Here is a 15,032-nt window from a genome sequence, read left to right as displayed (position 1 = left end):
TGGAAAAGACGACATACCAGTACTTGCCAGAATAAACTTTTGGAGCTTACAAAACAGAAAAGTGGAAGCTATTATTCTTACAGCTATTATTAATGGTAATAATAACACACTCACAAAATACGAAGGTCTTTCCTGTGGTACTTAACGGCTGGGATCACCGGTGCCAGAACCAGCCTGTAAAGAATAACTTTTTCTATTTTAAAATCATAAAAGCTTTCCAACTTGGCATGCAAGCCTGCAGTGTGGTTAGGGATGAGATAAAACTACTCTGTCTTCAAAGCACCTCTGCATCTGTAATGGGCTAAAATTATAGGAACTCTTGGTATGATAGTTTGGGGGAGCTGTACACAATCAGGGAGTACTGGTTGATGCTATAAATCATAGAATCATTTAGGTTCGAAAAGACCATTATCATCGAGTCCAACCATAAAGCTGCTACATTATCTAATCCTTTGGGGATACGGACTCTAGCTTCATCTGTAAGGGCTATACAATGTCATCCAAAAAGTCTGTAAACATTAATGGTCATCCACTCTGAAGTGGCACCTTTGTCCACAGGGTTGGCTATCACAGAGAAACCCACTATAAAGGCTCAGGAAAGGGGTCTCCCCATGAGGAAAGAAACCCCCAAGTGGCCAAGAAGTCAGACTCCAAGTCAAACTTGCACTTGTTTAAGCAAAGCAAGGGGTTACCTGGCAAAGATGTATTGCTGACTATTTTAAAGGAGGGACTAGAGAGACTTAGCATTGCAAACCATGGATAGAGGAGAAACGGCAGGCAGAAGAAAAGGTGCTTTTGTGGCAGTTTGTGCCAATCTTAATTATCAAAATTCCACCACATGTAGATGAAGAAATAAACCTGCTGCTCCCAGAGTGCTCTCTGCAATGTCCACACACCAAATATTGCTTACTGAAAATAAAACTGGTGTAGCGTGACTTTAACTTCATCCATCTCTACATGGATCCTTCTAAACGATCCCAAAGTGCAGGTGTCAGGTGACCAGCATGATTCAAAGCTGGCAACTAGTCAGTCCTTGATATCCTGCGACTGAGGAACAGCCTCAGCATTGCACCAGTCTAAGCATCTGAGACTTCCAGTTGCCCAAAGGAACACGAGTGAGTATGTAAGAGAGACCTGTAGGCAATCTGTCCATTCTGAAGGCCTATGGTAGCAAAGAATACACTTTAAGACCCAACAGAATTAGTTTTAGGACAGAAACAGTCAGAGAAGAAATACAATTCTTGATTGCTGTTGGTCTTGCGGCAGCATCGCACAGAAGCCCTACCCAAGGTGCAGGCCACTGAACTATATGCAGTAGACACACAAGAAGAGACAGCGGCTGTCAAGAGAATTTTGTAGTCTAAATTACAGAATTTTCCCATTATTCAATTTTAACCACTTGCCCCCTTGCCTCCTGGAGCCAATCTCAGCGTTTTAAGTTGTATACAGCAAAGCAATGCAAGGCAGGGAAGCTAAGAATGTGCTTGTACTGGTTATGTTCCTTTTCCTGGAAAACGTGAACTGAGTGAAAAACATTCCTTGGAGAAGATCCCTGCCCTTCCAGGGTGGACAGAGAAGATGACTTCATAGGGGCTGTTCTCATTCTAATTCATCTGAGTCTCAGGCCACACAAACTATAAATTTTTTCAGTGCACTGAGGTCTGCTGGGATGCTGGCATTTCCTCCTCCTCATTTACATGGTCTTCCCATAATCTAGCACTGAGATAAGCTGAACTGCTTAAGGACTCCCTGCCAATGCCACTTGGGGCTTGCTTATGGAAGACCTCTGGAGAGTGATGGGAGGTGCTCCCTGCCCTTCTCCTCTGCCTATGAAAGGGCTGAGTGTGCTACTTCTGCAGAACTGAGCATTCCTGCCAGCCCATAAATCAAGTGACCAAACTCCATCCCAGTCTCTGCAAAAAAGTCCCATACTCTGCCTTTGCAGCACACACAGGGCAAAGAGCTGTATTTCATCAACTGAAGCCCTAATATAAGAGGAGAGTCGTTACCTCCTGAAAAAAAAAAAAACCAACAACAACCTTACTAGTTCTGAAGCTTGGCTTCCCTGTGTTTACACCAAATGACTTGTTGAACTTCATTATATACAAAGTATTTCCATAGATCAGAGGCAGGGAGACCTGTGCAGCTAACATAAAATAAATTACCACCCCGTGATAAATGGTTCTATTAGCAATCCAGATTGTTAAACTCAGATACAACAGGATGAAGGGAGCACTGCCCCATTCATTCTCCCTGCGGCAGATACTGAGTTGTAAATAGGTTATTTTGTGTGTAAATAACACATTAAAACTCAGCATTAGCCGTGTCTTTTGATAGAGAGGAAATTGTTCCAAATAAATAATTTCGGACAGGAATGTAAAATAAGCCAGATTTAATAGTGCATGCCTGCTGTAGCCGTGTTAAACATGACTAAAATGATAAACCCCAGAATATACTAATAGTAAACTATGCTCTGACATCAAAGTAATGAGGCTGTATTTTTACCCAGCTTTAGAAATGCTAAAATTAGTCTTGACAGAGCCAGACATCAGAAAAATGTTTCAAACATAAACACCATCAATTTGGGAACTTGGTGTTTGTGTCATACAGAGGGTGGGGTGGAGAGGGAAAGGTGCATTCTGGGCCTTGTTAAAGTCAGGCAGTTAGCATTTAGGAGAGTTTGTATTTAATTTTTATTACAAGATGAGAAACCCATCTTCCTAAATATCTCTGCCTTTGAAAGAGTGGCTCATTTAAATTTCCCTTCCAGCCACGTGTCTGGGGCTTCCTTGTGCATGCAGGTATGGAGGATGTTGCAGTGCCAGCTTGGAGGACACAACCCAGTCTCACTCATGTTGTGCTCTGTTCCAAAGCCTCCTCCTCTACGCAGTAATGTGCACTTTTGCATTCAGCAAAAGGGTTCTCTAAACTCGAAGTGTTATGAGTTGCCTTCTAGAAGTGGACACACCAAAACTGAGAGCCTCTTCTGCAGATTTGACTTGTCTATAGCTCCTACATACTGTCATTTATAAATAGTTTCCATCTCAGCCACACATACATATGTGCCCCTACTGAAACAGAAGAGAGGAGCTTTGATTCCTTGGCCAACATGATTTATGGAAAAATAGAAAATTAGGAGACATTTCCCTGATGTCATTTCTGTGAGGCCAATTTCTGAACATCTGATCAATGAGTTACTATAAAAAACTGTCACAGAAGATCTCTAAAACAGCAGCTTCAGAAGAACAGAAATATGGGATGCAGATTGTTTGTACAAAAGGACTCTTCTCCACTGCCAGCATCAACCATATCGATCTCTTTTCCTACAGCCATACCTTAATATGTTAGAGGTTGGAAACATTTGGGACAAATATCCAAAGCAGGGGAACTAGAAGTGGAGATGGAACATATTACCTTGTGATAATGTAGTCTAAATAATAATATAACTAAATAGTATTCTTCAGTTATTTAGCTAATATTCAGTTTGTTGCTTCAATTACCTTAATTATAAATAAAACCTTATGAATCTAATAATTTCTACAAGTGAAAAAAAAAGCCTTACGATCTGAGAAACATGCAAAACATGCTGTGTTGGCACTCCATCTGTGTGACTCAGTAGAATAAAGGAGAAGAAATGTGTTGTGAATTACATTTGTTTGGCTCTTGAGAGCAGCTTGGCGATCTGCAGTGCTAGTTGAGCCTCACTGCCACTTTCTCATATGCTAGTACAAAGGGTAAAACTTCTGCAATAAATGAAATCAAGAGTTTGTCTTGGATGAGAATGAACACTTGTTTGTATGGCCCCAAAGCAGGGTGGGGAGCTCAGAGGCCCACCCTTTAAAACTGATCCTCTCCTTAAGCTGAACTTCCTAATTAATCTCCAAGCCTCATTTGCTTTCTTCTGTAAAAATAAGAGCATAAATATGTGTATTTCTGGCCTGTTATGAGTAATTGCTCTAGTTTAGGGAATCAAACGTTATATTAGCATGAATACAACGTAAGTACAGTCTCATCTCTACCCAGACGTTTTGTTATCACCTGCTAAATCATACCTTGCAGTTAACTCATGTTAGAAGAAAACTTTGTATTATTTTTTCTACTTACAAGCACATGCACAAGCATGCTGCCCTCTTTCAGGAGCCTGTATTATGTCTCAAATCAGAGTTCAAAGGAAAGTGTGCCGAACCACAAAAGCATGTGCATTACCTGCAGAGTCCTGGGGCCAGTGTCCAATCACACACTGCTTCGCTGCTGGCCATTTTGGGTCATTTATGAGCATTTCTTTTCCCAGCATGACATAGATTTCACTCTTTACATCTCATTACACAATGCTTTCATCATAATTCTCCTGACATCTTCAAACAATCCTGAACTTACTTCTCCACTTCCTCATAATAAAAGCAGAAATACTGAGCCCATAAATAATTTTTTTTCCAAAAGTGAGAGGACACTGCTAACAGGACATGTTATACTGGACGTTTAAAAACCAATTAGGTCTCCAGGGATGCCACATGAGCTGATGGGGACACCACCTCGGGGCATTCTCATTTCCACTGGATCTCTGGAAATGTGGTGACTGCTTCTTCGGTGGAGGCACTCCCAAGGCAAGTGGCAAATGGGGAGAAGGCATTTATGAATAAACAGCACATCTATGGGTTGTGAGTTTGAGCACATGCTTGGACTGTATTTGGTGCCAGTCAACCCTTCAGGTCTGCCAGTCACTGAGATGATACCTCAAGTGTGCTGCATCAATAGTTCCTACAGCCTGTACTTCTTCAACAGGGATCTGCTGGGGGACGGCACACTTCTTCAGGCTGCTGTCTCTGCCCTTTCCCTATTTCTGCTTCCTGGTAAGCTTTCCTTTCTGTCACTTTGTGCAGTGCTTGTGATGAAGGTGCCTCAGAGCCATCCAGCGACATGAAACTGTCTTTCCCTTCAAACAAGTCTGTAAAACATTTTCTGGTTCTTTTAAAGAAAAAACTTTCTTTTTGCTAACAAAACCTAACAAAATTCATCAAACACAGGAACTAATCTGATAGATTATAATCTAGCCACTACTACCTTATTCTGTGCATCTGAATCTTCACAGGTCAATTGGGAAATGAAAACTGAGTCACAAAGATTATGAAAAAGGAGGAGAGATAAAGCAGATTTAAGTAATTTGGGTTGGAAAGTATCTTCAAAACTCAGCCAACAGAAAACTCAGACTCTCCAGCCGAGCTGGGTAAGAAACAGAAGAGCTCTCAGAAGAGTCATTCTGTTCTCCCAGGGTGATGAAAAACCACCCTGCAGCGAAGGAAGGGGAGGGGAAAGGTTCATTTTGAGGTAGACTCAGGCTAGCAATAACGTATATTTTAAAGAGTTAAAAAAAAAAGCTGCCTGCAAAGTTTACACAGCTGAGATGTCTCTTCTCACATCCAAACTGGTGCAGCCCTTTCTAAGTTTGTCTCTTTATACCCTGTCCATAGAGGACACCCAGTCCTCAGCAAGAACAGTTGCAGTGCCTTGCCAGCAGGCACAGCCTTGCCCACAGCTGTGCCACCATGATGGGCCCTGGCACCAATTTGGAGATCCACCAGCATACATGTGCCAAAGAGGGATGTGTGTTTTGCCTGCCACAGTGAGCAAGAGGAGGCAGGAGCAACATCCCTGCATGTCCCCCTGCACACCCACCAATAATGGCTCCATGCCTATAGGTGTCCACAAGAGCTTCCCAGTTGACTCCAACAGCAGCAAGACCAAAATCTTGCTTAAAACATGAATGAAAAAAGAAATCAGGACCTGAGCTGTTTCTGACATTAACAGAAATGGCACAAGTGGGGGCTTTTCTTTGTGAACATTCTTGCATTAGGTCTGGACATTCCCAAATTCCTCCCTAATCATGAAATCCCCGCAGCAATTACTAAGACTGTGCAGTCTGTTTAGCTCATTAGCAGGATCACAGCTGGCACATGACACTCCTTCCTGACCACGGTAACAGGGTGCTCTCCATCACCAGCCAGCCTCACCAGTCATTCTTTACCTCCACCGTGGAGAGGTGGAGGGCACTGTGCTGCCACCACTACACAGCACCAGTTAGATGGTGGCAAGCAGTGATGGGATGCCCCAACTCCCTGACAGCCACCTCTCACCACCCATCCTGTCCCTCACCCTGGCCCAGGTCTCTGGGACTGGCGGTGACCGGTCTCGGTGCAGTGACATTTGGATGCCGCACGGTGACACAGCTTCCCGTTTCTCTGACCCCCGACGGCCAAGAACCCCAATAAACTCAGTGTGTTCACAGGAAGACAGATGCCACTATACTTATTAAATTCTTACAGTCTAATGAAAAACACCCCTGCTGCTTTCAAATTGTGGAAAACATAAAGTACCTCCTTGTGCCACCGCCGCTCCCGCAGCTGCTAAAGGAGTGGGTTTCTTCCCCGTCTCTGTAAAGCCATTCCCCTCCAGAACGGCACCTTTTCCTTCTTTTTTCCCAACAGCCGTTGAAGCAGAGGTTTCCATCTTAGACAGGCATCTTCCAGCTCAGAAACCCTAGAGGACATAAAACAAAACCGGATTCTGGTCACCACTCACAAAACAGGCAAAATCAGCTCCACGAGGAAGTGGCAGAAGGTTCGGCAGAGCTCAAAAGTAAATGGCGAGCAACAAAGAATTCCCGGGTTTCTAACTCCAGCAGCAGAGCCACTACAGCAGTCACAGGCACAAAGGGCACAACCATGTGAAGGGATAGGTGTTCTCATAGACCTAAAAGGATCAGGATCAAAAAGCATTTTTCCCCACATAAACTTGGGCTGCACAATAGGGCTGATGAGTCCAAAGCGCTTTCCAGGATGATAGGATAGATCAGATGCAAAAATTAATCAGGTATAAATCCCATTTGTCCATCCTATACATGACCTAGCACACCATAAGAAAAAAGTCAGCTAAAATTTCCAATATAATACAGATAAACATACATTTAAGGTGGTTTTTTACTTTCCCACAGCTGGCCCTTACACTGTGTGCTGGTTTGGAACCAGTGTCCTGATCAGAACTTTTCCACAATGGTTACAGATAAGCCATAGCAGGTCTGCCAGAGCCCATCCAGTTCTCACTGGTGAAGGGTAACAGCCATGATTCCTCTCTCTCCCAAAGAAGTTCTTCTATTCTGACCAGTTGCATCTGAAAATCAGCTACAGTTTTACCTCCATTAAAAATGGTGAAATAAGTTCTGTGAAAGATATACAAAACAAGATACCAAAGCACAAATAACCTGGTTTTCTAAACTTAGGTTGATGAAACATAGCAGCTCCTGAAGTTTGTTAGCTTGACCATTTGTTCTTCATGATTCAGACTTAGCTGGTCTCCCAAATGAGTATCCCAAGAGGCATACTTTGTTTCTGAATGCAAATACTTTTGTTCACCCCGTTTTAACTAGTTTTGTTTCACATGTCTCCACCTGACTCCTGCTTTCACAGAACCCGCACAGTTACCTGGCACTGGCCTCAGGCTAGTCTTGGGAAAACCCACTGCTAATTCCTCCTTTCCTTTCTAATTTTAATGCAGATCTGCAATTTTTCACATGCAAATTTTCAAATGCAAATTTTTCAGCCCCTGAGATACTCTGGAGCACACTGGCTGTTTACCTCACCAGAATTAATGGCATCAGGCAAAAAATGTCTGGGAAACCAGAAAACTTCTTTGTGTGTGCAGGTAGTTTTATTGCACTGTGCCAGCTCAAACTTCTCTCCCTTTGCTCTAGAGGACTGACTCCTGAACATCTTGGATTAAAACGTTAACTCTCCTAAAAACTTTAAAGCACAAAGATTTCAGGAATTCCCACCCTTGCTGGCACCCTAGAGGGACCTGGTGAGTGGTGGATGTGGCAGCTCTGGCAGAATGGTGTCCCACCAAGGCTGTGTGCTGTGACCCGAGTAGCTCATCCTAGGAGCCCCCAGGCATGGCTCGCATTAATGGGACAACTAAGTGATGGATCTGCGGTCACAGTTTGCAGTTGTAAACTGTGAAGCTTCCATTGGAAATGACAGGACCCACAATTACAGGCTTTACTGATGACACCAGGCTCCAGTGAATACCAAGGTGGCCCCTCAAGGTCCTGCCCCGGCATGTGCTGGGCTTGATGGCAAACACGGGATGGGCTCCTGGGGGCCAGGACTTTACAGTGGTTTAATCCAGGAATCAGGTTGGGTTACAGACCACGTATGAAATAAATACACTCGAACTGGAGGAGTATTTGACCTAGGTCTGACAGCCTGGGCTTCTGTTCGTTAAGCAAATAAACTTCAGAGGCTCTATTACTAGCCCCCCACCTGTTTCTTCTTAGTCCCTCCTTTCAAGGCTTTGCACTTTTGTTTGAAACCAGACGCTGTCCCTCGCACCCCCATCCCCCCTTCCCTGGTTACCCTGACCCTGGGGGCAGCCCCAGGGGTGAGGGATCTTGCTCGGGGCACTGTAGAGCTCAGCAGCCAGCGAGGGGAAGGAAGGAACTAGTAACAGAAATTGTTCTGTGAAACATGCAGGTTAGAGCCATGCTTTCTTCCAGAGAGGTGCCTGAAGCAAAATCTCTAAATCCCTGCCACAGACACCTCAGTAGGGACCCAGTTTTTTAGATATGTCATTTATCCAACTGGAATGTGACAGGAGATCAGGCCCATATTTGAAAATCTGGTCTTTATAGGTGTATTAATTATGAATTAAAAAAAATATTCAAGTGTTTGTAATAAGTGGTTGTATTAAACAGGTAAATCCTCAAATACTGGATTAGAAAAAAAATAAATAATGCAACTTCTCTAATCTCACAGGATTTAGGGTAATAAGTCTATAATTATTTTTGCTTCGTAAAGGTACCTGGGGCAGACCAGGCTGATGATGAGGTTCCAAACTTTTCCCTGAGTCAGTAGCAGCCAAAATTCATTCTCCTTCCACAGCGTGCCACAACCAGAGCTGATCATCCCAGCCTAGGAGGACACGAGCATCCTTCCCACCACATCCTGCTCTGCTCAGCACCTTCACCCACAGACTGGGACAGAGAGGAGCGAGCAAAGGAGCACCAACACTGATTTTATATCCCACCTTCTGCAATTTCACAGACAATGGCTGAGAGCTGGTGACCAGCAGACTTCCCAGCAGTGCTTTGGTGTAATGTGTGATCAGGACACAGTGCTGGAACTCTGGAGATTTAGGTTCCCATCATGGATCTGCTACAGTCTTCTCTGTGTCCCTGGGTAAAAACCTTAACTCCTCTCTTGCAGCTACTTTCCACAGCCATAAAATAGGAAATAGTACTTTGCCCTATTTGCAAAGTGCTTTGAGATCCTTGGAGGCACAAGGCTATGGAAGTGTTTTTATTACCAGTATAAGAAGATATATTGGTGGAGGCAGTCAATCCACACTATCCAAGAGCACAACATCCATTTTTTAAGCAATACATACTTTGCTTTCTGTTCGATGCTAAACTTTTTCTGCTGCTCTGTGCCACACAGAATTTATAAATTCAATGACAGATTAATCTTAGCAGCGAGCCATTTGGCATGAAAAAGGGTTTCACAGGGAGCCTGCTTTTTCCTGTAAAGAGCATGCATTTAGGAGTGACTATACGGAGAAAGACCCTATGCACTTATTCAAGCACAACTCTCTGCCCTCCGTCATTACTCAGAATTAGAAACCAGAATGGATTACTCAGATTGTTCCTAAGGTTTGTAGCTTTCTCTGCAGGAGGAGGGTTGGGTAATTGATTTTGACACTAATACCAGCACTATTCATATGCCCTGTAATATAATTCTGCAGCGACACTAAAAAGGCAGCCATCTGAGATCTGAACAAGGAAAGTGCTATATGATTTGCCCTAGACAACCCCAGCTATTTTAACAGCTGTGTTGTATATTAAAAGGGAGAAATCCCAACAGAATTAAAAACAACAAAGTCACATTTGCCTTTGAGGGAAAACAAGAAGCTTTAAACTTTCCTAATAAAACAATCCCTCCCGCTAAGTGCTTGAGGAATGGTCGAAAGTGCTGTCCCAAAATGCTTGTCTCTTTTGGAGGGCTTCAGCCTGAGCAGGACTGCTAGCAAGCACAGGAATAAACAGACACTCATCAGACATAGCCCCTACACACCTTTTTTTGAAAAGTCATTATTTCCTTCTTCAGGATTGTTCTTTCATCAGGAAACCCCCTTCTCTTCCCCTAGACAGGGTAGGAAACATTTTTTTTTTTCCTTGTGAAAAATGAATGACCAGTTTTGGCCATCTCTGCTCAAAGCTAAGTAGCACCATGGGAGTGAGCCTCTCTGGCAGAGGGCAGGTACTGCCAGTAGCATTGTGACACAGGTCAAATCCTGAATGCCACCTTCAAGCTTGGCAGCCCCATGGAAGGAGCAGAAAGGGGTTTCCAAAGTATGCTTCCAGAAGCTGTCTTGACAGGATACAGCTTCAGTGTTGCTGGCTCCTGGCAAGACCAGTGGGAGCTGGGATAACCAAGGGCAGTCTTTGCACAGCTCTCACCAGGTTTGTTCTCATACAACCACAAGGAGATAGTTGATCAGTTCTGCCACATCACCCCCCATGTAGGTACAATCCCAGGCTTGATATGTATATCTGGCATGCTGCTCTAGTTAAGATAAACAAAGAGATACTCCCACCATCTCTTCTTCAGCAGTGGACTGTGTCATACAGTTAAAGCCTTCTGAATACATGATCTACTTATGAAATTCAGTGTGAGCCAACTGTTCTGAATATTGGCTTAATACAGTGGCTGCTGTGATCCTTTTCAGTCTCCCAGGGTTTGAGCCAAATTATGTTCTCAATTACAGGGAAGTAGCAGCAGTTAACCCGGTGAAGTCATAGGCTCTATACCACAGCAAAACTTGACCCCTCTATTTTCTTTTATATCAGCAACAGCTTCAAATTACTAAAGAAAGTTTTCTCTGTCCACATGCCACTACTAAATGTTAGGACTATCCAAACATGCTGTCTGTTGCTGAAGGACCTACAAGTGTTTACAGAATAAAAGCAGGTAAAAGCAGCATAAATACTAATTCAGAACTAATCACTTTCGGGGTCCTCTTGACACAAGGTTTCCCATTTGGACAGCTCTTAGGAATGGTCTGCTTGGGCCAATCCTACAGGGTTGATTACACATAGAAATTAGAGCTGTATGCTGGGGCATGCATGAATAGAGCAGTCACTGTCTGTCTCAGGGCCCCTCCTGCCCCTTCCCCTTGAGAAACTTTCTGTGGTGGGTCCCTACCAGCTTCTGGGAGACATCATGGGGAGGGAGGAAAGGAAGCAGAGACAAACTTGTGCTGACAGGAGCAGTGTTAGCAGGGCACAGAGCTGCTCAGGGCTTATTCTGCTTTTCTACCTCCTTCCCCAACTCCTGCTTAGAGAAAAGTGATACCAGGCTGCCAAAGGGAGGGAGGAGGGAGCTGTGCTGACTTTCAGCAAAGAGGATAGAAATACACACAAGTTCTGCCCACCCGACCCCAAATGTAAGGATAAAATTGCTAAGAAAGCTGGGTGTTAACAAGGCTTCACCAACAGTTCCAGCCCATGGCAAAAGTTCCATCACTCAAAAAAATGAAAAGAAAAAAAAGAAAGGAAAAAAAAGAGAGAGAGAGACAAAAAAACCCAGTAGAGTTGGCAACACTGCAATAGTTATACAGGTTCTGGAATGTACAAAGGCTGAAATCAGAGACTTACAATCTCTTTTGAACTTCAAAAACAACAAGTCTCTTCAAATCACTCTGTTAATTGGCTTTAAATTAGACTTCTAAGTTTAATGAACAAATCTTTTGCGTACGGCATGAAACGGATACGCTTCTAGATTAACTTCCTGATCAACACCATCTGCCATTTCCATATGGCAACAGCAAACCAAAAGCATAAGGAAGAAGCCACTCTGCGTTACTGTGAGGGGTCAAAGGGCACCCAGGACTGCCTGGTACTTGGCAGTGTTTCTCTGTTCTGTAATAACATCACCTCCAACCAGCTCCAGAGGTTCCAGGGATATTCCAGCCATAACTCTGTCTAGGGAGGTAAAGAAAGGAAAAATGCAGGGTGGGAAGGAGGGATGTTTGCAAGGATGACTGGGTGGATGTGGAAAGAGCAGGACGTCCCTCAGGATGGAGAAGAGCCTGGAAGACAAGAAATAAGGGGATAGAGGGATAACCTTACAAACTTACTGAAGAGTATGAGTGAATGGAAGTACAGGCACAAGGCAGGCAATGGCAAATCATGTGGAAAGAGAGAAGAGAAGCATGGGAAAGAGGAAGAAACAGACTGCAGACAGAGCTAGTTCCATGGGAGATGGAGATCCATGCTCTACTGGGGCAGGGGAAGGCGCAACATGACATCTAATATGGCAGGGACAGGACAGGCCATAGAGGGAAGAGAGACAAAAAACATTAAGGGAACTCACAGGGGGGAAAAAAAAAAAAATCGAGATGTAAGTGTCTCTGGTGGAAGAAATATGCCCTGAAAACAGCTTCAAAGAATGCAGCCCTGCAGCATGGTCTATCACTCTTTGTAGATGGAGTATCTAGACTTTGTGGCCAGGCACACAAAGAATCTACTGCTTCACATGGTGCCAGGCAAAAGGAAATATGTGCAAGGAAACAATGTCAGATATACCTCAGAGTCACAAGTGCTGTGCCCCCTTACACTGACACTGACCACAGCAGCCTTTCACTTCCTTCAAACAAGGACAGCGGTGTTAGTGGTGGCAATCCGAAATTATCACCATATGGATGGTCTTTAAGTATTCAGCTACTTGCTTCTCAACTAGAATTCAGCAGCTGGATGTTCCTTGGAGACCTTCCAGCAGGGGCCAGTCACTGATGTGTCCTGGACAGCAAGGCAATAATGCTGGTGTCTGCACTGGGGTACCCAGCCCTCTGGGACCCCTGGTCCTGGGCAGAGCTGACAGATGTGGCAAAGGACCCGTGGGAGACATGCGTCCTTCAGAAATGTCAACCACAGATCAGGCTATCCCAGGACATTCTGTGGCACCAGATGGCAACACTGAGGCCAGCCTATTGTAACATACAGAGGTTTTCCCCTTCTAAAGCCATTTACTTTCTGGGCTGCATTTATTGGAAAGGAAAAAGCATTGAATAAAGAAACTCATATTTCACCCATTCTTCAGGTTTAGCTTGCTCTTCTTATTTTGCACAAACACTAATGCCACTTGAATATTGCTGCTTCATTACAAATGAGACCAATTTATAAAATACCAGATAAATTTGAATCGTTTCCCCACTTGGAGTATATTTTCAAGTTGCCAACCTTAAAGCCTTGAACAGAAATTATCTTTCAGGTGCTGGATTATAAACAATTACAATACAACATCAAAACATACAAACAGACATAAAAGCTCAAAGCCAGACACACAATCGGCATTGGTCCATGCCGAGACATGCAGGCTGGGGTACCTGACTTTCCCTCCTTTCCCTCAGAAGTTATCTTTGTTTCTTACTTTGGAAGAACTGAGAAGATGGAGGAGTGGGGGCTGGAGGGAAAGCTTTTTGTGGTAGAACAGGAAAACAAAGTCATGCTTGTACTTTTACAAAGCCAATCCTACGTGTCTTATCATGAGAAAATTTCTACTAAGCGAATTCCAACACGCGAAAAACCGTCAAAGAAGATAATCAAGACACTCCTGCATTCAGAGTCTGCATTAACATGCTGCAAAAATACGGGAGGATGCCACCAGGTAAACAAAAATTGCTCAAAAGTGATGTGTCACCACTATAACTGGTCCCTGAATCTTCACCTGGGTTTTGTTTATTTGTTTGGTTTTGTTGCAAGTGAGAGAATTGTGGCAAAGCATTGTCTAAGTTTGGTTTTTTGATGTAAGTCCAAAGAAGTTTTCAATTTCCTGTTATGGAATTTTCTGGTTTTTTTCAAAAACAAAACCAAAAAGACAAATGTTACCTATGTGTGCACACATGTATCTAATGAAGAAGTATTGTGTTCATTTTAGGAAACCTTTGCCCAACAGAATAGGAAAAGAAAAAAAAAAAAGAAATTGAAGAAACCAAAAAAAACCCTTCATCAAGTCCTCATGCTCCAACAAGAGCAGAAACTGCTAATAACTAACATGTCAGATAAAATATCTGTGGTGCTTGGCAGCTATACTGGGGTGGGTTACTGCTAAACAGGGTGGGTAAAAGACTGTATTAAGACCAGGGCGGAGGACCATTAAACTGTTTACAACAAAATTAGACTCTAATTGCAAATCAGTAATAATCTATTGACTTTTCATCAGGTTTATGAGTAAAACCTTCTAAGTAAGTAAATTGCACATACTATGAGAGGGGCAGAAACTCTGATTCTGAACAGAGATGTTCATGCAGATTCCACAGAACAGATAAGGGTTAATGTGTGAGATCTGGCTAGTAGGAAAAGAGCTGCCTTGAAATCAGATTCAAGGGAGGTTTTCAGAAGGGAATGTTTTGTTGGCTGGTGGTGACTGAAGGAGAATCCTCTCAGGGTTTCACTTCCGTGCTGCAGTAGTTTGGGCACTTTCAACTCTCATGAATGAAACCCCAAATACAAACCACATGCACTGAAGTTTAAGGGGTTTGCTTTATGTAGGGATGGGATGAGTAATATTGTTTTGTAGTGACTAGTCTATCCAGATGACATCGAACAGACTCCAAAGCTTGGATAAGAAACCCCTCATTTGGCTCAAGAAATAAAAACTTTTATTTTGACCATTGAAAGATGAAGGACTGTATCCTTGCAAAAATCCTTATGGCAACTAGGTTCTTTCAGAACATGTTTCATTACAAAATTTTGGTTTATTTTTAAACATTCCAGTTCTGTTCATCAGCCTATTGAATCCTCCCTCCAGAGGCGCACGTGTAAGTATGCAGAAGAGAGAAGCCTGGGAAGGAAACAAGAATGTAATTAAAAACAAAAAAGCAACACTTCAGTTGGCTCATTTTCCTCTGCAGAACACATACACCACACAAGCTGCTATTCCACACTTTATTCCACTCCACATATTGTCTTTATAAGACTACAGTTG

At 43.3% G+C, this 15,032-nt stretch overlaps 1 protein-coding gene across 1 annotated transcript in view; it reads right to left on the bottom strand.

The window, feature by feature from the left end:
- The window catches only part of GLI2 (GLI family zinc finger 2), a 190,831-nt gene that overhangs the window by 134,653 nt on the left and 41,146 nt on the right, over nucleotides 1-15,032 (bottom strand). Inside the window, exon 2 of the mRNA XM_017823590.1 lies at nucleotides 6,372-6,534. Within this exon, the coding sequence (XP_017679079.1) occupies nucleotides 6,372-6,504 (133 nt within the window). The 5' untranslated portion in view covers nucleotides 6,505-6,534. The remainder of the gene's footprint in view (nucleotides 1-6,371; nucleotides 6,535-15,032) is intronic.

Source organism: Lepidothrix coronata, unplaced genomic scaffold (genome assembly GCF_001604755.1).
Source record: "Lepidothrix coronata isolate B3197 unplaced genomic scaffold, Lepidothrix_coronata-1.0 Scaffold103, whole genome shotgun sequence".
Taxonomy (NCBI): Eukaryota; Metazoa; Chordata; class Aves; order Passeriformes; family Pipridae; genus Lepidothrix; species Lepidothrix coronata.
The sequence above is the reverse complement of the archived record's forward strand: the minus strand, read 5'-3'. Positions and strand labels throughout refer to the sequence as shown.